The 22,656-nt window shown below is 47.5% G+C and overlaps 1 protein-coding gene across 6 annotated transcripts in view; it reads right to left on the bottom strand.

Annotated features, from left to right (window-relative positions):
- The window catches only part of PDE1C (phosphodiesterase 1C), a 411,283-nt gene that overhangs the window by 41,605 nt on the left and 347,022 nt on the right, over positions 1–22,656 (bottom strand). For all 6 annotated transcript variants that reach the window (XM_036010434.1, XM_036010436.1, XM_036010435.1 and 3 more), the window contains 7 exons: positions 21,986–22,114; positions 20,705–20,806; positions 19,818–19,938; positions 14,016–14,097; positions 10,369–10,489; positions 9,691–9,866; positions 3,340–3,570 (listed from right to left, as the gene is read on the bottom strand). In XM_036010434.1, coding sequence (XP_035866327.1) covers positions 3,340–3,570; positions 9,691–9,866; positions 10,369–10,489; positions 14,016–14,097; positions 19,818–19,938; positions 20,705–20,806; positions 21,986–22,114 — 962 coding nt within the window. The remainder of the gene's footprint in view (positions 1–3,339; positions 3,571–9,690; positions 9,867–10,368; positions 10,490–14,015; positions 14,098–19,817; positions 19,939–20,704; positions 20,807–21,985; positions 22,115–22,656) is intronic.

Below are 22,656 nucleotides of genomic sequence, written 5' to 3'. Positions count from 1 at the left end.
GGGGGACCAAACCCCTAGAACCCCACTGGACCAGTGTCCCTCAGCTCTAGCCTGGAATATCTTGGGCAGCCACAAAGGAGGGTGCCGGGAAAGTGACTCACACTTGTTTGATGATGCTCCTCAAACAAAACCCATTAGGTGGTTTCCCAAGGGTTGTACATGCAATAATGGCCGATGTGAGCTGTTACTCAATAAGCAGGGCAAACAAAACAGCCTTCCTGTGCCCTTATAAATCATCTTAATTAGGCTGCTGTAGCACAGGCCTGCACCACCACCAGCCTTGCTGATTATTGCTCTAAATTGATTTCTTTTCCCACCTCTCATTTTATACTTAATTTTTAAGGGAAATGGTGGACTTGCACTCACTTTGGGGACTGTACACAGTCGTGAAACTCACCTGGTCCCTGCTTAGTTCCCTTCAGGACCCCCCAACCACCTTCAGAATCAATCACTGCCCCCTCTGGGTATTCGCTCGTCCCCCTCTCATGGAATCCACGGCCTCTTTGTGACCAGGAGGTTCGTGTTCATTGGCTTCTCTCCCTGCCTGGACCAGGGTTGGCAAACCACGGCCCGTGGGCCGAACCTGGCCTTGTTTCATGAGGCCCACAAACTAAGAATGGTTTTTACCATTTTTAAGTGGTTATGGGAAAGAAAGAAGAATATGTCACAAGATATGAAATTATATAAAGTCAAACTTCGATTTTCATAAAGTTTTATGGGAACATTAAATGCTCGTGTATGACGTGGGGCTGCTTTCACACTGGGACGCAAGCACTGAGCGGCTGCCACGGAGACCGTGTGGCCTGCAGAGGCTGAAATATTTACTGTCGGCCCTGTACAGGAAGAGTGCACGGACCCCGGGAACAGACGGATGACGGGGGTCCTAGGGACAGCCACTGAGCCCCGAGAGCTCGCCCATTTCTCACTCTCCCCAGCAGCACCAAGACGTGCAGCCGCAGGGACAGGCTGAGTGTGGAACACAGGCCTGGGGCTCACACAGACCCGAGTGGGACCTGAACGCCCTTCTTACTGGTTGCGTGACCTTAAGCAAGTGATCTAACCTCTCTGAATCTCAGTTTCCTCACCTGCAAAAAACCAAAGATAATTTTTAAAAAAATCCATGGGAAAGATTGTACGTACCGCACAGCACGGTCAGGATTTTTAAATGATTTACTGCACATGAAATCTCCCCCGAACAATGTCTGACGTGTGGTAAGCATTCATTAAATGTGAGCGATACTATAATGACTGATTTTACTACGGGAAAGACATATTTAGCCCACGCTCTGAAAATAAACAAAGCAGACAAGGAACACGCCTTGCCTCTGTCGCCAGCCTCCTGTGCTCCTCCTGTGTGAAGGACAGACTCACCCAGAAGCAGGAGCGGCCTGCACAGCTCGGCCTCACCCCCCATTTGTCCAGCTCCCGCCCCTTGGAGGTGTGCTTTCCATGGGACATGTACCCTTTCTACCACTCCAGAAGCAGCCTGCTGGGTGCTGGGTGCTGGGTGCTGGGTGCAGGTGGGGTGGAAGGTATGCCCTGAGTCTGCCTGCCCTGCCAAGGTCTGGGTGGCCAAGCCCAGTTCATCAGAGCGGATGTCTGAAGAAGCCCGTGCGCTCAGCAGACCGAGCCCACGTTTTCCAATCCAGCTCCAGTTCTCGCAGAGCTAAGTGCTGTGAGCACTAGCTTTCTCAGTCTGGTGCCTCTGTCGGCTGGTTCTGACCCAGGGAGGGGAAGAAATATTCCACAGAGCCCCCTAAAACTCCAACAGGGGTATCATAAATGCTTATTAAACTGAGCATATTTTCTGGATTATGATGCACCTACGTACAAAGCAAAGTAGCTACAAGCAGTTTCTGGAACCAGGCTGCCATCCTTGATGCCTAAGGAGGTCATGGGGAGGGGAGGGTTACCTGAGGCGATTTATGCAACATCCTTGGAACTTGACATGGGATATTGTCAGTAATACAGGCATTAAGATATTGTTTCCTGATTACACATTTATATATGTTGATTGGAAAAATAATTGAAGAGAGTTGTGCTGAGCACTTTCTACATATTAACTGTTTACCCAGGCTGCACAGAACAGTAGCTGGAGCACCCAGCCCCAGCAGGCAGGTAAGAGAACAACTATGTAAGGAGAGAACTTAAAACCGCCCCTGGTGTAGAGTTAATAAACGCTATTTATTCTACTGTCGTCGATTGGCTGTCATTATTATTGGAAGTTCACAAGTGGCCGTGTACAACCTGCAGAGAGAGCGGAAGGCTAAGGAGCCCAGCCGAGGCCACCGAGCGGCGAGAGGCACAGCTAGGACTTGTGTCCAGGCATGTCTGTTTCACTGCAAAACTCTGTTGCCTCAACCTGACACCGGGAAGCTCCGGAGACTGAACTTCCTGCCCTTCTCCAGACAAGGGAACCCCTTCCATGCCCCTGTGTCTTTGGCTGGTGGGAGGGTGGTCCCTGTGTCCCATCTGACCAGAAAACTTCAGGACTTCAAGACGCAGCTCGGACATCACCTTCTCTTGAAGCCTTCCCTGATATTTACCCAATCCCACAATCCTCTAACCCTATAGCACCCATGTGTCTTTGCACACGTCCCTTGCCACTCGTCAGCAATGCCACCACTGTCCCTTGCTCGTGGTGTCCTGGAATTACCTCCAAGAATGTCTACATCCCCTGTGAAATCGAGGACTTTGGGTGGCTTTTCCATTTCTAAATCCCCAGTGCCCAGCACAGTGCCTGGTGCACAGTTGTTACTCAACAAACACTCATTGCATTAAAAATAAAAGAAACCAGCAACTGTTTGCACATCCCAGTTTGCCCGAGACTGTTCCAGTTTTAAAACCGAAAGCCCTGCACTCCAGGAAACCCCTCAGTCCCAGGAAAAGTGGACTGGCCAGTTCCCCCAGTGCGTATCCTGATTCAGCTGCAGATACACGGACGTTCGCTATAGGAACAAGCCATCGGCAGACTGAGGCCCACCCTGCTAGGGGAGAGTGGACATGGGACACTGACTTCCAGTCACCCTCTTTGGCCTGGGATCATTCATGGTCATTTCCCCAGTGGGCACACAGGCCCTGGTCAGTCTCCAGAACAACAGGGAAGGGCCCCAAAGGAAAAAAATCTCCCCCAGCGAGAATGGCCCAGGCTGCTCCTGACTGGGTGATGATGATGGATCCACAGCCCAGGGAGGCGGGGCCAGCAGCAGTTAGACGGGGGAAGCCCCGCCCTGTGAGCTGTCCACCTAGGCAGGCACAGCGGTCCGCCAGCCTCCACTCACCATTCGCTGCGTCATTAACACCCTGATGAGAGCCCTTCCCCGGGGCAGTGCCACTCACCATTCTGTTGCTTTTCTCCCGGCGACTTCTCAGCTTTGGAGTTTTTCCTATGAGAGTTGCCGCCTTTGTTGGGGCCTTTCCCATTGACTTGACCCTGAGCTGCCCCGGACGTCTCCTTCCCAGCCCCGCCAGCTGCACCGTCCTCCGCCTGGTTCTTGGCTTCCGTTTCCTTCTGCTTCTCCTCAGCCGCCAGGCGGGCCTTTTCCTCGGCTTCCTTCTTGGCCTTCTCCTCTGTGTCCAGGCAAGACAGGTGAGGCATGGAGAAGATAAAGAGAGGTCATGCCATTAGGAGAATTACATCTTTGCCCAAAACCTACTATTAGCACTGTCAATAACACACTAATATGACCTAAGTTGCTACTGGGGTGTTTTGGGTTTACTTTTCACAATGGCATTTATATTCAAGAAATAAATAAAGTTGGATCATAGTTACGTTATTGCTAGAAATGGGTTAGAAGAGGGGATGGGGGAAAGTAATAATCCTAATAAGCAATAAGCCAATATTGTACCTCTCCTGCCCTTACGTGGGCCTGGCTCACATGTGCTCCTGAATGTGGTATGAGATTTTCATTCATCCTGTCCTTGGCTCATCCATCCACCCACCCAAACCAATGCCCTGGCCTCACCCCAGACAAAACAAACCAGATTCTGGAGGGAGAAGAGCAAAACTAGGATATTGTAAATGCTCTCCAGATGATTCTAACACACAATTAGGGTCAACAAGCAGCGATTTAAGTTTAAATGATTGCCATGTGATATTCTGTGACATTCTACTTTCCCAACAGGATGTATTTTTGATTTACAACGAAAAGGTAAAGAAAGATGTCTTCACCAAATAACGTAATTATGTGCATGTATCGTACACTATGTCCCCTGACTTCTATAGTGCCCTCTGTAGAAGTCAGATGCTAGAGAGTAGAAGAATGGACTTGCGGGAGAAGATGGTGAGCTGGCATGCTCTGCAGACCGCAGGCCACAGAAGACCTGCTAGAATGTTCATCCAGACTTCCTCTTGTCCTTCCGTAGTGCCCCAAGGACAGAGGTCAAATGTCACCTCCACCCCAAATTCCCAGGGCGTGGTACAGCAGCTGACACACAGCAGATGCTCACGGAGCCTGTGCTGACTAGATGGAACGTACACGGTGGGTGTGACTCATCCTCTCTGCCAACGAGCCGGCCTTGTACGCATTCCAGCTCCAGCCATCCAGACCGGTGTAAAGGACAGAAAGTGTGCACACATCAAGCCTCGTCCTGACGGGGCTAGCCACCGGACGTACACTGGTTTCCTTAACCACTCACACGGCGGGGAAACACGTGTCTGAGCTTACCGTGCAGAGAGGGCAACTGCGGCTGGGGGGGGAGAACTCACTCACAAGATAAAATAATGCATAACCCCCTCACAGAGCCTCCACTGAGACTGTGCCGCACTGTTGGCATTCAAAACGCCCCCAAGTCAAACATAATGATGGTTAAAAACCGAAGACGTTCAAGTCTGGTTTGCTGCGAAAGAGCATCCGATACTATCTGAGCAAGAGAAATTCACTTGACAACTGAGTCAGACCAATTTTCTCCGGGAAATCTAGCAAAAATATGAAAACTGGACAGGGGGCACATTTCAGAAACAAATCTGTTTTTTGCTTAACGACAGCTGACAGGAGGCAATTAATATTTAAATTAACGAGTGGTGGCCCTCATGACATCATCATTGACTCCACGATTCCCTTCCCTGCAGTAGGCTCGTTCCAAGAGGGTGGCTCTGCCTCACCCCTCACTTCCTCCTCTTCCGCTTATTTCTGCAATGTCTGGCGTGAGTGTGATCGACCATCAGCACTCAGAGTGATGCCACTCACTCTGAAGTAGTCAGAAACAAGCGTACACCTCAGTAAGAAAAAAGAAATTAAATCAACAGGAGACAGGTGTGTTCCACTGTAATCAGATTCCCTTATATTTTCAGGGTGAAATTATTAATATACATGAAATTTTTCTCCAATGAGAAAGAGTCGGCGATAGCACAGTTAATTTCTATGTGCTAACAGATTTCTGCAATGGCACAGGCGCAGAGAATTAAAGTTTGGGGTCTTAGATTTGACATCCTTGGCACCCCCAGGCTCCCGGCTAGCAGAAAGCCAACGTGTAGGTCAATCCCAGTTCAGACTGTCAGGGATGTGACTCCTTCTGAAATGGCCAGATGGAACCAGCTAAACAGTTCAAGTGGGGCAGAGCCCTCCGCATCCATAAATCACAATCCTCCCAGAGCTGCTTCCATCCCTCACTGAATGTCTGCACAGTTTTGGAGAAATACGTTGATTTCTTCATTCAATTTGCCTTTCTGGATAATGACGCTATAGGTGCCTGGTTAAAGCACTATGGGGCTACCTATCCCTTGGTATCATTGTCTGAAATGACTACTTACACTATTTACAAACAGAGAGAGAAAGAAAAAGAGAGAAACTACTAATTGAAAAAATAACCAAAATACTATATGAGTTTTGAACTCTCAGCTATGTACAATGACAACAGAAAGGCACTTCCAGACATGTAAGGACACAGGAGGTGTCCCCAGCCCCCTTCTAAAAGTAGTAGCCAAAGACGTGTTCCAGATGACAGAAAAATTCAATATTAAAAACTTAAGAATGAGGAAAATACACTTCAATAAAGTTATTGAAGTGTATTTAAGTGTAAACCTTAGTGTTTAAAAATAATTATTGCCAAGCTAGAAATAAAACGATGCAAATATTAATAACAATATCAAATCATAAGTTAATTATAAGATAACAGTTTATTTATAGTCATCTAGATTGAAAATTTCATACTATTTCAATAAAAATTAGTGGATATGAAGAAAATAAGTAAAAATTCACTAAACTCAGCATTTGCAAGGAGTGTCACTATACACTATTTAGTATTTACATTGATTGAAACATATTTCAATGAAAATATAATGGTAATGTCTAGTAAAATAGAAATAGGATGTATTTAAAAAAAACAGAAACAAAGTTAAAAAGCATATAGCAAATGGGTAGGCCAGAAATTGCAAAATATTTTGTCACCTGAAGAATTATCGTCCTTAATATGTAAAGAGCTATTATGAATCAATAATAAAAACATTGCCATCTTAATAGGAAATAGGAAAGGGGAAAATATAGGAAAATAGGTAGTCTCACTATACTACTACTGGGAGGAAACATAGGTTCAAAAAAACTTTCTGAGAAAAAGTTGCTAAAAGATACCGAGCTTTAAATTGTTTTTCATTTACTTTGACGAAATAATCCCACGTGTAGAAATTTATCCTAGACAAATAATCAGAGGCAGGCGCAGAGACTCTGAACCTGCATCTTCTCCATATTAAAGAGCTGAAAACAGGATGCACAGTAGAGCAGTGATTCAGTTGTGGCATATAAATGCACGGCAAACCAAATGAGAAAAGGATCGCATCAGCATTTCAACAAGAGTTATTTCTGGCTAGAGAGATTGTGATTTCTATTTACTTCTATGTATTTTGATTTATAGATCAGCATTATAACCTAAACATACATCATTCTTACACTAGAAAAAAAAAGGTTTAAAAAGTATTCAATAATAAATGGAAAACTGGCAACACTGATCAGACCTGCGAAGTATTACACCCATACATGTATGTTTGGGAAGAATGGCTTTTCAGCTGTAGGAGCGATGAAAAATACTGATGTAATCTTTCCCAGTAACTATGCGTTCTGGCCTGCCTAGCTTTGTAAGTCACCTTGATTAATAAAACCAAGACTTTGGATCCAATCCCGTTTCTGATCAGTTTAATAACCACGTATGTTCGAGTGCCCCCCACAGGGAAGCTTTCGTGAGGTCAGGGTTTTCTACAAACAGAACAGCGAGCAAAGTGGCCTGGGATCAGCAAGCCAAACCGATGACTAAGGGGAACACAGACGCGAACTGGTGTTTCTTAACGCCCGTTGCCAGTCGCCAGTGTTGCTGGGAGGCCGAGATGTTCTACAAGAGTATCAGTTACACATTCGTATTTTACCACCGTCGTCTTCACTTTGCACTCAGCCTTTGTTGCCACTCACAGGCACTAGCCATGCTTCACATACACATATGTAGTTTCTGCTCTTTGCATCAGCTTTGTGATGGGTATTATCATCCCCCAGATGGAATTTTCTTGGAGAATCTACCTGCATTTGCCAAAGAGCAGTAGGCAAGTGGAAATTCAATTCTCCCTCACCCCACTAACTGGAGTTCGCTTTGCCAACCAAAGGATCCTCCCACAAAAGACACACAACCTGAGCTCTGCCTACCCGCTCTCTCCCCATTCCCCGTTTCTAAACACTGTGCACCACCTTCCTCCAGGCTGCTGCAAACCCTGGCCACACGATGCCCTCCCGGACACCCCAAGCAGGATCAGGGACAAGGCAAAATAGCCCAAGCGTGATCTCTATCAGCATACCTAGTAGATTTAAAAACTACTAGCTGTTTATGTACCTGTCCTTTTTAAACAGCCAGTTCTCCCCGGTAAAGAAACTGTCTACTGCTCCCCCAGGTGATTAGTTGCAGGAGGTAATTTTAATAAGCCAGATAATTGCAAACAAATGGCTTTGAAGCACCGCATTCCACTGTGTGTTGTCAGGGACTGAGGTTTCCAGTGTGATGAGTGTACCTGATGACAAGTGAGGGCCTCCTCGGAGCGGCTGCCACTGCTGCTGGCAGAGCCTGGACTGTGAGAATGGGCTACGGGAGGCTCCTTTCAAAATACGGAAGAGGCGTTTGCTCCTCCAACATTTGTCCTGAAATAAGGGTCTCATGATGCCTTCAGGGCACCGTGAACATAAACCCATCGCCCCACCTGAAAGGAGCAGCGGCTCGGAAAGGACTTTGTGGACAAGTCACAGTGACTGGGCTTTGGATCACTCCAACTCCTGGGGAGGCCTCTTCTCTCCCACACCAGCAGCAGACCCCGATGTCCGACACCCGAGGGGCTGAGACAGCCAGCACCGCTCTGCCAGCCCCTCCTCCCTTCCGCCTGCTGCGCAGACCCCGGGAGATGAGAGTACGGAACACCGTATCTGGGGACTAACCCACCCTGCCTGCAGTGGGTCTCTCGGGGCTCGTGGGTACAGCGACAAGTTCAAGGTCTTGACTGAACTGCCTGAACTGCCATTCTTCCTCTGAAAGAGACTCTGTAGTGATGTCCCCTCCCCCCAGGAGACTGTGAGCTTTGATGGCAAGGGAGTCTATTCCTCATCGCCTTCACTCCTGGCACAGAACCTGGCACCTAGTGGGTGCTCGACAGGTGTTAGCACAAGATGGCTGCCGTGGGAGGCAAGGCCCCAGAAATCACTGGGGTCAGCCGCTTCACTGAGCACCAAGAGCCATCTGTGCCCCCGGAATCGGGCCTCCTGGCTTCAAACACTTCATCTCGGGGATGTGTCCTTACCTGGACTACGGCGTGGGTGTGCAGTGTGTGCTGATCCTGTAGAACATGCTCCCCAAACACAAACGCACATATGAACACATGCACCTCAGCTTCCAAGAAACACAGAAGACAGTACACAATACACTCTCGTCGTTCTGTGTATTGTACTGAGAATCACAGCTTTTCTGATCTGAATTTGGATGATGTTTACTCCAGCTAATTCCTGTTCACGTGCAAGCTACCCTCATCTCAGAAGATCAGTCCGAGTACTGAGAAGGGACATCGTGAACATGAAGGCAAGATCAACACGCACGTAAGGAAATTACAGCTCCTGCTGTCCCAACACGGTGGCTGAGGCAGCTGTTGGACAGGCTTTGCTTACATGAAAGGGGGATAGAGGCCCCACAGCTGTGCCGCACGAGGTGGAGTGAGAAACCCGGGGCGATCTAGCGGAAACCGAGAGGGAGCATCGCCCGTCCTCTGCAGAGCCTTCAGACCAAGAGGAGTTTAGTCCCAGAGCACGAAGGTCGTGCGTGGAGGTCTGCATGGTCCCCCGTGCACGGAGTTTTGGACACAATGAAGCTCAAAGAGGGGGGAGGCCTTTTCACAAATTGGAAGGTACAGAATAGTCACAGGGCTGTGAAGCTCAGCCCAGGGAATGCAGTCAATAATACTGTAATAACGGTGTGTGGTGCCAGGGGGACCCCTTGGTAAATTACACAACTGTCTAATTACCACGCTGTACACCTGAAGCTAATATAAAACGATACTTAATGTCAGATGTCATCGCGAAGTGAAATTTAAAAAACAGAGGGCAGATGCTAACGTTGAGCAATCCGAATCTCTACCCTGAGCTCCCGCTCCACCTGCAGCGCCCGTAGGTCAGGACGGCGCTGCCTGTGACGTGAGTGGGTGTGGAGCGGTGCCGACAGGTCTCCCGGACAGGTTACCTTTGGGCACCTTGGCCCTCCACCGCTCCCGGTTGACGTGCACCACCTCAGTCCAGGTGACTTTAAAGTTCTTGCAGTCAACGGGGATGACGGAATTGTTGACCGGGGCGCTTCCTTCCGAGCCAGCGCTCTTGACACCCGACCGCTTCGCATCTGCCGAGCTGAGGCTGTTCAAACTGGGGGACGAGAGGAATACCACACACACGGAATCAGTCTGGCGAGGTGGGCCAGGAGGGGAGGGTGAGTGCTTGAAAAATGCGTGCCCGTGGTTAACACTCGTCGAGTCATGACCCTGAAACTCCCGGGTCCTGACCGGTCCACATCTTCCCAGATGAAGGAACTGGAGGCAACATGCCTGAGATCGCACAGCTAACGAGTAACGGGATCGGGATGTTTAAACCTGCCAGAGCAGAGACAGAACGAGCGCGGGGAGAGATGCCATCCTAGGTGCCCGTCAATCATCATTTAGACCATGGTCGCCCCCTTACGGACCAGCCCAGAGAGCAGCGATGGTATAATTTCAACTCGTCTGAGGAAAGGAGGAGGCAGACACCTCCCTCATAAGAAGGGGGTAGGACAAACATCACTATGACATACACCCCCGCCCCCTCCAGAAGAAGAATTCTATCTTCATGGACAAGCCAAGCTGGCCCTCAGCCCTCAGCCTTCCCCACTGACCTGGAACGCCTCTGCCCTGTCCCGCCAGCCGGGGGGGCTTCGTCAATTAACGGATTCACGATCTTTTCGGTCATGTCCGTGAGCACGGTGAAGGTGGGCTCCACGATGAAATCGATGAAGCCTGCGGAGAAACGACGTTGCTCCAGAGACACGGCATAGTAGCGTGGGCCTCTCCGCTCTTCCCCAGGGAAGCTGCTGCGGCTTAGCTTTCACAGTTCCCCTGCACAGGCGCTCCCGATCAGAGCGGGAGAGGGCAGGCTGGTGGCAGTCACTTAATATGCACTCCTTCATTTGAATATCGTGACTCAGCTCCGTTTCTCCTACAGAATTTTCCTGACTTTTTTTTTTAGTAGATAGCTCAACAAAGGGCTGAAAAATATGGACTCAACATCCTCTATGCAACACATTGTTGCATGCGCAGTTACGTGTAGTTGTAGGTATATAACAGTTACACGGAGTTCTGATAGGCACTATCTGCCTGCCCTCAGTTTATAGGGGAGATTAAATGGGTGCAAAAGTGGCCACGAGCATCTATATGGAAAGAAACAAAGGAGAAGCCCAAATAAAGGTCCCTGGGAAGGTAAGGGAGGAGGGTATTTTCCCTCCTACTGAGGGGGCTGCAAACAGCTTTATGGAGGTTGTAACATTTGAGCTGAGCCCTAAGGCTCAGGGAAGGGGGTGAGATAAACAAAGTGACAAGGATGGGAGAAACTGCAGGATGTGTGTGAGGAGTGACTGGGGCTTCAGGATCCTTTTGGAGTCGGGCAGGGAGAGCCTGGGAAGGCAGGTCGCCATCCACTCAGCAGCGTGTGGCTAAAAGGTTGGGACTTCGACGGGCAATAGAAGCCCCTCAAGATGTTTGGGCAGCAGCATAATAAGATTTTTAAAATGTTCTTTGGGACAATTAATCTGACAAGATGAATGGGAAGAAAAAGGGCAGGAGGGTCTGAGGCTGGGAAATCATTTTCGAAGCTGCAATAGCTCAAAGGAAAGGTAAGGGGGGTGGGATCCAGTCCAATTGGAAGTGGGAAGTCGAAACACAGAGACACACAGGGGTGGGCGCTGCTCCTGGGTGGGGGCTGTCAGAAACCCCCCACAGCACAGCAGGGGGAACATGGAGGATCGGGGGGAGTGGGAGGCTGAGGAGAAGGGCGGTGGGCTCAGTGTGAGCTCGGCGGACTTTGAGGTACAGGGGACACACCTGGATGGGAGGGGCACACAGAGTGGGAAGAAACGGAGCTGGACACTGGGCAAGCGGTCAGATCTGGAACCGCACCTGTGGGAGATGACCATGCTGGGGAGGTAGTCGAGGTTGGGCTACCGTGACTGTCTAACAACTCGAAGATACCCCTGGTCCTGTGACACATCGGGAGAAAATATACCTCCGGGCACTCCTGGCGGTAATTCCTAACACCGCCACGTGAAATGTGGAAGGAAATGAAATGCCGATCCAAGGGATACAGTGTTTGGAAACACACAACCGCTTATTTGGTTTTCACACTGACTGAGATGGAGGTGATTCTGGCTTTGAATGCCCAGCAGTGAAGAATGCTAGAAGTCCTGCAATGTAACTGGCAAAACAAGAATTGTTTCGATCAAATACCCATAGTATCCTAATAAGGAAACACTGATAGTCAATTTTGAATTGTACTTAATTGCAGTACAATTTTTTAAAAGATTTTTAAAATTTATTTTTAGAGAAGGGAAAGGGAGGGAGAAGGAGAGGGAGAGAAACATCAATGTGTGGTTGCCTCTTGTGTGCCCCCTACTAAGGGCCTGGCCCACAACCCAGGCACGTGCCCTGGCTGGGAATTGAACTGGCAACCCTATGGTTCACAGGCTGGCACTCAATCCACCAAGCCACACCAGCCAGGGCTAACTACAGTATAATTTGAAACTGAAACTGAGTATTTGATGACACCATTTCACCGGTTTTTTTCTTACTAGTCAACCTCACCGTGTCCAAACCAGAAAGAGCTCATCAGCTGTCCCTCCAGCCCTTATAAATGGTACCACAGTCCATCCACTTAATCTGATGTGCCGCCTTCACCCTAGCTCTGCATACAGCCAAACCCTTGACATCGTGTGTGCCACCGCTCCCCTGGGGAGTCCCTGTACCACCTGAGCTCCGACTCTCCTGCCCTTCTCGGTCACCCTGCAGGAGGTACCCCGCTGGGTCCCCTGACCTTGTCTCACACAAACCCTCCAAACTAACCCTCCATGCTACTGACAGATGGATCTTTCTAAAAACAGGCAAACTTTTCCTTTAAAGGGCTAGGTAGTAAATATTTTAGATTTTAAGGGCCATCTCTCTGATGACTCCCTCTCTCTGCCACTGTCTACAAAAGCAGCCATCGACAACATACAAAGGAAAGAGCTTAGCTGTGTTATAATAAAACTTTATTTACAAGACCAAGCAGTGGGCCAGATTGAGCCCATCAATTTATTACAATTTATAGCCTTACTTAAAATGCTTTAGAGACGCCCTCCCTTCCTGTGGGGAAGGATAAAGCATAGGCTATTCTTTACGTGATCTGTAATCTGGGCCTGACTTTCTTCCCCAAACACGCCCCTCCCTTCATTCTACTGTACCCACTGTTCCAACGCCAGGGAACTGTTTGTAATTCCCCGGCCACAGGAGACTGTTTCAAATTTCCCTGCTCAGCAGACGCCCCCGTCTGCAGTGTCCTTGCAGCCGCCCAGCACACCTCTCACGGGCGTCTCCATCTGCCCAGTCACTGCCGGCTCCCCTCTCAGGACTCGGCTCGAACATCACTCGTCAACAAGTCTTTCTGGGTCCCACGACCCGCACACTCTGTCTTGTGCCCAACTGGACGATGTACGAAACTCTACCCCAACACCACAACACTCCAACAGACTTACTTTCCTAACACCCACCCGCCACCCAAGAAGGGCTCCACGTCTCTGAGAGCAGGCACCACGTACAGTTTGTCTTTGTTTTTAGAACATCTGTTGCAGTGCCTGGCAGTGCCCTGCAGCTACCAGGGACTCCATATATTACGATGGAACAAAAATGAAGAAGTATCCAAAACATGAGTAGAAAAAAATATCGACCCCTCTAAGGTGGCACTGGGACGCTCCGTCATATCGGAGGGTTTTGGTAATGCACATCTATTATGGTTCTTGACAGTGCAAAAGTTACCCTCACCAAAAAAAGAAAGGGTGCTGAAAAGTTTTTAGGAAGCAAGGGAGGAAGGAAAGGAGGGAGGAAAGAAGGGAGGGAAGGAGGAGACATTTAAAAAGAGCTACTTTTGGAAGGAGGGTCCTGCAGGAAACGGGGTTGCCCTGGAAACGGCAGGAGGCAGCATCCCTGAGAAGAGCAGTGGAGACTCCCAACGCTGCATGGGAAACGGGCTTCCTGCCCCTGATTCTTACCATCGCCTCGGCAAGTTGAGGCCTCTTTCAATCTTGGCAGAAAGTGATGGAGAGAGCCATGTCCCTGTCTAGTCTTCAGGGGGGAGGATGGGGAGAGCAGCTCCGGCGACCCCCTGCCCCAAGCCAAACCGGGAGCACAGCACAGCAGGACGGAGCTGGGTTCCCGGCCAGAGGATTCCCGGGAGCCCCTGGCCTTGCATCTGGACGCCCTCTCCGCTTTCTCCTTCTATCCAAACCTGGCAAACACGTACCTACTTGCGACTGAGCAACCATGGTGGACTTCCGGTCACACAGAGGAGAAAAAGGCAGCCCCAACTCTGCTTCTCTGTCACCCTAGAAAAACAGGGGACCACAGTCAATTAAGAATGGTAGGCCGAGCCACTCAGATTTTATATAGCAACTTCCGCTGCCATGAAGGCCAGTGGCCTTTAATTAGTACCATTACAGTATGTGATCAGTCCTTATGAGGCCTGCTTCTCTGCACAAAAGGCACCAAGAAGCCGAGGCCCTCCGGGGAGTGGTTGCTCCATCCAACTGCAGAGGCACGTGCTGAGGGGCAGAAAGCCTCACCAGGCAGTGGCGGGTCCCCTGAGGAAGGGAACAAAAGCCACGAGTTCTGTGGCCTAGAGCCGCCAGGCAGTCAGAATCGCGGGGTGTTTCCCAGTTGTCTTGTGCTGACACCCGTGGCCTTTCTGGAGCCAGCGACTCCCTCCCAGCTGCGGGCAGTGTTCAAGACACAGATTCAAACGGCCTGACTGAGTTTCTTCTCCGTGTGCTTCCTAAAACCAGACACGGCGGGGCCGGTGCTCCCGGGCTCTTACCCACCGGGCTCAAACCACAGGGAAACATGGGCCAAGAAAGCAGAGCAGTAAATAAGCACCTGTGTTTGCCCCATGAGACGACCATGAAACGTGATTTGCAGTCTCACCAGAAAGCATCGCTATAACAAGCAAGAGCTATGGAACGTCTACATAATGATGGAGACGGTTTTTAAACATCTTAACCAGAAGCTCAACACTTCGGTCACACGCTGTGAGGCAAGGCTCCTATGTCACCCTCTAAAAGCAGGGACACTGTGCTGATTCATTTGGTTATGGGAGAATCTGCTTAGGTTAACGGGTGCTGACTTGGGCTGGAACCTGGCCGTCCCCCCACTAGCTGTGTGGTCAAAGGAAGTTGCCTTTCTCTCTCTCCATTTCGGTTTTATGATCTGTAAAATGTGGGGGAATAATCCCCAGCTCATGGGGTTACAATGAGGATTAAATGAGACAATGTACACAAATAAACAAAAAGGAACTGTGGTTGTCTCCCAATGAGTATGTCTCATGTGTAAGTCGAGACTGAGAAGCATTGAGTGAATTTGTCACATCGAATACACTCTGATTATAACAAATAATGCCAATAAATTGATAGTAAATAAAGAGTATATTTATTTACAATTGGTTCAAAAACCAGGCCTAGTTCAAAAACAATGCTCCTCCTTCCTAAGGCAGGTTACCAAAGAGAAAGAATGCTGGTTCTCACCCACAACTACTGAAAGGAACGAAAAGAAATGGGTGTCCGAGGAAGCTGAGCGGTGGGGTCACAGTGGGTGCTGGAGACACCCAAGGGTGTCAGCAAGGGTCCTGAAGGGGCTCAGTTCCTTCTGCGCCCTCCTCTATACAGACACCCGCGGGACACAGCGGCTCCTCCGTTTCCGAGCACGCCTTGCAGAAAGCTGCTCGCTCTCCCCAGGGACATGGTAAAAATCATTTCCTCCCGAGCTATTTCGGCTGGAGCAGTATGAACAGGCAGAAGAATATTTACAATGTGCATTGCAGTTGCACAGAGGCATAGCTCAGCCCATGCTCTCTCCCCCCGGAGCAGGGGGACAGGCTGTTTCCTGGGTGCACTTTCATGGGCGTGGTTTACTGGTTTAGAAGAAGGGGTGGTGAACACTAGCCACTTGACTATTAAGATATAAGCATTTTTTTTTTAGTATGAGAAGCTATGTTCATTTTTTAGAAAAATGTATTGAATGTATCAGGGTGACACTGGTTAGTAAAATTATATAGGTTTCAAGTAAACAATTCTATAATATATCATCTGTAGATTGTGTGTGTGATCACCACCCCAAGTCAAGTCTCCTTCCATCACTATTTACACCCCCCCTTTACCCTCTTCTACTTTCCCTTCACCCCGCTTTCCTTCTAGCATTCACTGGGATTTTATTACTGAAAAACTGCATGTTAACCAGCTTATCCCACAGACTTGCCCACACCCGCATCTACCTAACACATACATCTTGGGGTTTCACTGAGCCGAGTCCGTTCGACTGGTAAAAGCCTATTTTTAAGTAGTGGTTACTGGATTCCCTTTGGAAGACGTATACATCTATGAATTAAGGAAAAATGTGGAAAATAATATGAAAAAATGTACTTCTACAGGTAAATCTAACTTGACTGATACAATATTTTATGGCCCTGTAACTACTAGCCCTTGTGGAATTATTCATGCATTTCCCTCTTTACTGAAGAGGTCAATATTTTCGACCCATGATAGATGAACTTTTCAAATGATACATGAAATATCTAAATGACATAATTAATAAGGTAAATGCTCCTGGTGTTCTTTGAATTCTCTACTCCACAAGTAAGAAATAAATCTATTTCTCAAGAGCTATGAACATTCACAAAAATTGATTGCACAGTCAGCAACAAACCAATCTCACGGTAAAATCCAAACACTGAAAAATGCTTTAATCAAATTTCAATAAGCCGCAAAGTAACAATAAAACTAGAAAACAAAAGAACTTACCACCAGAAAATTATATAAACAAACACCTCTATCAGAAGCAACTCCTGGGTTAAAAAAACCTAAGCCAAAATTAGAGAATACTTACAAAAGAATAATTGTGAACATTCTGCATATCAAAATCTCTGAGATTCATGATAAGAAAGAGACAAACTCCTAGCCTTATATTTTCTAATATTAAACAGGTAGAATACATATAAATGAATTGAGCATTCAACTCCGGGACTTGGCAAAAGAACAAAATAAACTCAAGCAGAAGAAATGAATTAGTACAAATGAATACACGAATTGAGGCATTATAAAATTTAAAAAACAATAAAGCAATGAGCTAACTTCACAGAGAAGAAAGGAAAAAATACTACTATACAAAATGTAAAATAAGAACGGGAAAATAACCACAGAGACACAGGAAATTCAAAGAATTACAGGAGACGTTTGCAAAATATAAGAATACCCAGCAATACAGTGGAGATGAACCTCAAAACTCTTGTAACATGTATTTACCAACAAGGCCAACTTACACTTCTTCAAAGTCATTGAAAAGCACCCTGAGGCAGTGGCTTAGATTTTATAAAATATGGTTATAAAATTAAAGATGTAACTTACTTTTTCAGTAAAGCCTGGAAGGCCTGGTATCGGCCCTTATTTTGAAATATAACCCAACTTCCAAATGTAATTTTTTCAAAGACTCTAAGGTCCCTTTGAGATTTCCCATTTGCACTGTCCGATTCAAAATCTATTGTTAAGAGCGAGGCAGCATTTCTCCTACATGGGTTACTTACAATGGCTTCTGACATCTGGGTTCAAACAGTAAGGCAATAAAAATAATTGACTGACTCATAATTACTCAAAAATAGTTCCAGTCCAGTGAGCTAACATTCCATCCTCAGCAGGCTAGAAACTCAACACGTTGCCTCTAGCACATTTTCATTCAATTCCAACATTTGTGTATGCAAACAAGGTTTCCTCTATGGGAAAAAAATGGTCACCTATTGAAGAAATGTCTCATATTTGCCCTCTCACAATTAAAGAAAGAAATAGCTTCAATGTCTCAAACTTACGTGAGCGAGCAGTGATCTAACTTGGCTGCCGAGGAAATACTCTTAGCTACAGGGCAGCTGTCGGAAACGCAGCACCAAAGAAAGCACATGACCAGGGGAGCGGATGTTTGGGGAAAACACCCTCAGTAATATCAGGAAAAAAGCTTCTGGAAAAACGGCTCAAGATGAGCCCTTGACTAAGGACGTGTTTGCAGTGTCGTTCTTGTGTCTACGACACAGCTGCACCTGTACTTTCCTAGTGCCTGCACCCCACTGGGCTCCCCTGGGGGACCGCTCTGTGAGGCCAGGCGCTGACCTGGCAAGGGGAGACCGCCACACACCGACTAGGGTGCCTGCTGCTGTATCCACGTACCGCTGTAGGGGCGCGTGTGGGTGTGTTCACATGCACCGCAGAGAAAAGGAAGAAAATGTAGAACATTTAATGCTGGGAGGACCTGAAGAAAAACATCTAGTCCAACCTGCCTTTAAGTTCCACCAAACCCATTCCCCCTCAAATACCCCCGCCACACACACACACACACACACACACACACACACATTACAAATAAGAGCATTGGGAGCCAGAGGAATGAATTGGTTAGTCCCAGGTTACAAACCAAGTGAAATAAAAACTCCAATACAAAAGGACTTCTGGACATGAATATGGTGTTATCTCTAGTCCCACCTCATCACCAGATCCCGTGCACAACCTCAGAAGAAAAAAAAAAGCACAGATGCCTTCTACAGTTTCTCCATCAAATCACTCTTTAGCTTAAGAGTGATTCCCTTCAAAAACTCTGAGTGGCCAGTGACCCAACATATCTCTTGTTCGTTCCAGGGACAAAGTTGAGACCGCTGTTAGTACGTGGTGTTCTGTGGAATCTCAGAGGTCTCCGAATCCATAATGTGAGCCTCCCTTCTTAAATCAATAAGAACTACCCAAACTAACAGTATTAACTTGAATTAACTGTAATTTAGGTCCACAATCTACATGATATATTGCCTTTGCGGACCAAAAAAAAAAAAGGTGCTACAATAAATCTAAATGCAAGTGACCTCACAGGGTGACCCGATCATGGATTCCTCACTGGGCAGGTCTTGGTGGTAGTCACGCCCCAGGCATCTAACTTCTTTAGCAAAAGGTTTATCTTTGCCCTCAGCAAACCCTGCCCACTGTCTCTGAGCATCTAGGTTAACATGCCTTTGATGCCTCTTTCTGGGGCCCCCCAGAAGCATAACCATCCTCAAGGGGGCACATAATCTTGTACACCAGCCTGGAACCCAGTCCCCTCCTTGCTTCCTCCCACCTTCATGTAATCTCCTTTACCTGCCTTCCCGAATTCCAAACGGACAAAAGAAATTGCAAAACTGTCATTGTCCGGAGCCTTTGAGATCCTCCTCCAGGCAACTGTTACCAGCTTGGCTCAAAGAAACTCTTACAACAATTGTCTGCAGGTCTGGACCTGTCTTACATACATTGACACCTTTCAGCTCAGGACCTCACATCTCAAAGCAGAAGTTTGAATGGCACCTGCTCTGGAGAAGACACTGGTCTTTGCACCACACACTTACTTTACTTTCTACTTCTCTACTTCCTGTGCCTGTTAAACAATGTTTTAAGGCCATGCGTACCCATAAAAGATGCTGGCTATTCTCCCTGGAAACACAGCCCTGTGTCTCAGGGTGTAATACATTCAAATATAATCAGAACAGTGGCTTGCGGTGATGTCCTGACCCCAGACTGCCACACCTGGCTTTGGGATTTGACGCCATGGCTTGCCAGCTCAAGAGAAAGAAACACACCAACCAATTCTAACCGTTAAAAGAGTAACATCTGAATCCCACAGGGTAATGCCAAACTGGTGATCGTTTGGTCAACCCATTGAAAAAATAAAGAAATAAAAGGGCTCTTCAGATGATATTTTGACAAAATACTGCCACAAGGAAATGGTATTTTTCCCCCAACAGAAAGCATAGGATAGAGATACCATGATGTTCTGAGAATCAGAATTTAAGTAAGATTCAAACATATCTCTCTCTCTCTCTCTCTCTCACACACACACACACACACACACACACACACACACACACCTGCAAGCCCTCCCTCGCCAACGAAAATTACTGCAATCTCAGTAGCCCTTATCACAGCATTGCTGCCACACAGAATTCAGACACTGGCCAGTGGAGAAAGCCCCAGGGCGCAGCGGCGCGACGAGGTACCTGTCTGAAGAACTCCTCCAGCAGCAGCATGGTCCAGCGGTGGTGGAGCTCCCATGCTTTCGCTGGGTGGCTGATGTCTGCCGTGTGCAGCATCAGGGATAAAGCTTTCGGCTTTTCAATGCTGTAAACCCAGAGGAACCAAACACACAATGGTCAAACTCCCAGAACCTCCACAATGGTTTCTTTTAAAAAGCATTCAATTTTTAAGTATATTTTATTGATTATGCTGTTATAGTTGTCCCAATTTTTCCCCTTCCCCCGCTGCACCCGGTACCCCCCCTTCCCTCTAGCAATCCCCCCTCAGTTTACGTCCATGGGTTGTACATGTAAGTTCTTCAGCTTTTCCCTTTCCTATGCTCTTCTTAACGTCCCCCTGTCTGTTCTGTTCCTAAAAAGATTTAATTTTTTAATTCCTCCGATTCTCCTGTCTCAGCCCCACTGTCAGCCAAACTGGGGAAAGGGTGTCACGCCATCCTGCATGTGGATTGGCCACAGCTGGGTCTCCAGGTTTGTGGAGTCGGACGCTTCAAAATCTGACTCAAAACTGTTTCTGGAGTAAATGCATCACTCCAACAAATGAAAATCCCAGGTCACTGACTTCTCTGTGTCGCCTCTGCATGGAGTAGATTGTTGATCATTTACTTCCCCGCAGGGAAATATTTTCAGCTCCAACTGGGGCAAATTATTATCAGGCCTCTTATTCATTCATTTCAACCCTGATGAGAATCTGGGATGTGTACAATTCTCATGGTCTCCCCTCCAAACATCCCCGCCCTACGAGGCCACTCAACAAAGATGTCGGGAGAAGGCACGCGTTAAAGGTTCCAGAACACAGACAAGTTCCTGTTCGAACACCTATAAAAATGTGTTGTCGCACGCCCACTCACGCTTCCGGCTGCTGCAGTGCCGTCTTCATGGCTTTGATTTGCTGGAAATGACAGGACATGTCCGTGGCCATCACCATCTCAATGACCAGGGTCCGAAATTCCCTTCCGGGGATGCCCCGTGGAGAGAAAGGGATGAGAGTAAAACACAGAAAGTAAAAATTAGTTTAGTTTTTGCCACCTCTAATCAAATTGGTTGATGAGTTGTGACCTTTCTAGTCCCACTTGAGCCCGAAGCTGTCTCATGGGTCCCTGAGCTGCTCACCTTTTAAAATCTTTTTTTCTCCTATTTCTTCAAATTGGATAATATTGATTGATCTTTTCAAGTTCACTGATTCTTCCCTCCGTCTTCTCTAACGTGCTACCAAGACAGTGCAGTAACCTTTTTTTAAACGTAAGTATTGATTTTTCAGTTCTAATAAGTTCTGTTGGTTCTTGTTTATATTTTCATCCCAGTGGTTAAATTTTGCTGCATTTCATTACAAGCATATTGTCTTTGACCTCACTGAGCATAGATACAAATAATTCCTCAAAAGCCCCTGTCTGCTAATTCCAACAGTAGCTCACCTTGGAGGCTGCATCTACTGGTTACCTTTTTCCCTACAAATAAGTCACATTTTCCTGCCATTTGCACGCCGTCTGGAGTGCCACGGAGTTTGAGTTGCCCCTCACCCGGCTCTCTCTTTGGAGTTCTAACGCACCCACCAGCAGCCCTGGTTGTTCCTACCCTGGGCTGTCCAGCCAGAAGAACAGTGAAGGTGTTTTTATAAACACAGTGTGAGCCCATGACTGTTGTCGCCTTGACTGAGACTGCCTTCAGGGTAAAGTCGCCAAAACATCACACTCACTTCCCCCGACATAGTCTCCAAATATGGGCACCCCTTTGAAACTCACCTGATCATGTTCTCTCTCCCTAGAGCCCTCAAGTCAGTGGGGCTGTGCTTACTGGTTTGTTTGTATCTGTCCGTAGTTCATTGCTGTTATTTGCAGGAGGACTGGTTTATTAGCAGCTAATCTGGCCTGCCAGAAGTGGAATTCCATGTAATTCCACTTGGGAATGCGGTACATATCTGGCAATATGTTCATTTGCAAAGGTCCTAAAAAGCCAAATGCACTTATGTGTCCAGACAAATATATCAGGTATTAGAATTGCTTTCCCACCAAGCCAGGAGGCTAAGCAAACGTGCGCTCGCGCTTAACTGCCCTCGGCCGAGGGGCACACTTCCTGTCTCCTCCCGGTCCCTTTCCCAGCCCCGGCTCTCTGCCTTGTCTCACCACCCTCACCTCCAGTCATCCTTGGAGAGGTTGATCAAGATGTTCATCTCCTCGTCTTCCTGCAGGAGGCGATACGCTGCGCTCAAGTGGTGATTTTCCAGCACGGACCGATCGTTGTACAGAATGGCTGGGTCAGACCTGAGCAGAAAGCCAGGAAAACGATGCAGGATGCCGAACAGGAGATGTTTCGGGTAAGTAACTCTTTCAGGCTTGAATACACCGTCTCTTTTTCCTGTGTCTAGCGATTACCTTTGCCCCCATGCCATATGGATGAACAAAACAGCTAAAACGAACACTATAAATTATCAATCGGTGTATGTAGGGTATTTGTGCATGTGAAATATGTACATCCCATCTGAGAACTCTCTGGAAACTATTCCATAACCGGACTTCAATGATTGTGGCTAGTAGCAGCAACTGTGATTTTTTTTTTAAATGTAGGTCCACTCAAACTTCTTTATATTTTCTAGAACAATTTTAATGTTTTTATTAAATAAAAGAATTGATTTTACTTATATTCTCTGAGCATGTACCACCTTCCCAGGTACGGTTTGCAAGTTCTTTTGGTAGTAGTTTGCCCTTAAAATTTCAGCACGCAGGAGCCACACACGGGAAACTGGGAGTGAAGCATAGAAGGAAGGAAGGGTTGTGGGACACTTGCCAGTCCCCCTCTCAAAGAC

The sequence above is a fragment of the Phyllostomus discolor genome, chromosome 10 (assembly GCF_004126475.2).
Source record: "Phyllostomus discolor isolate MPI-MPIP mPhyDis1 chromosome 10, mPhyDis1.pri.v3, whole genome shotgun sequence".
Taxonomy (NCBI): Eukaryota; Metazoa; Chordata; class Mammalia; order Chiroptera; family Phyllostomidae; genus Phyllostomus; species Phyllostomus discolor.
This window is presented reverse-complemented; position numbering and strand designations above follow the sequence as displayed.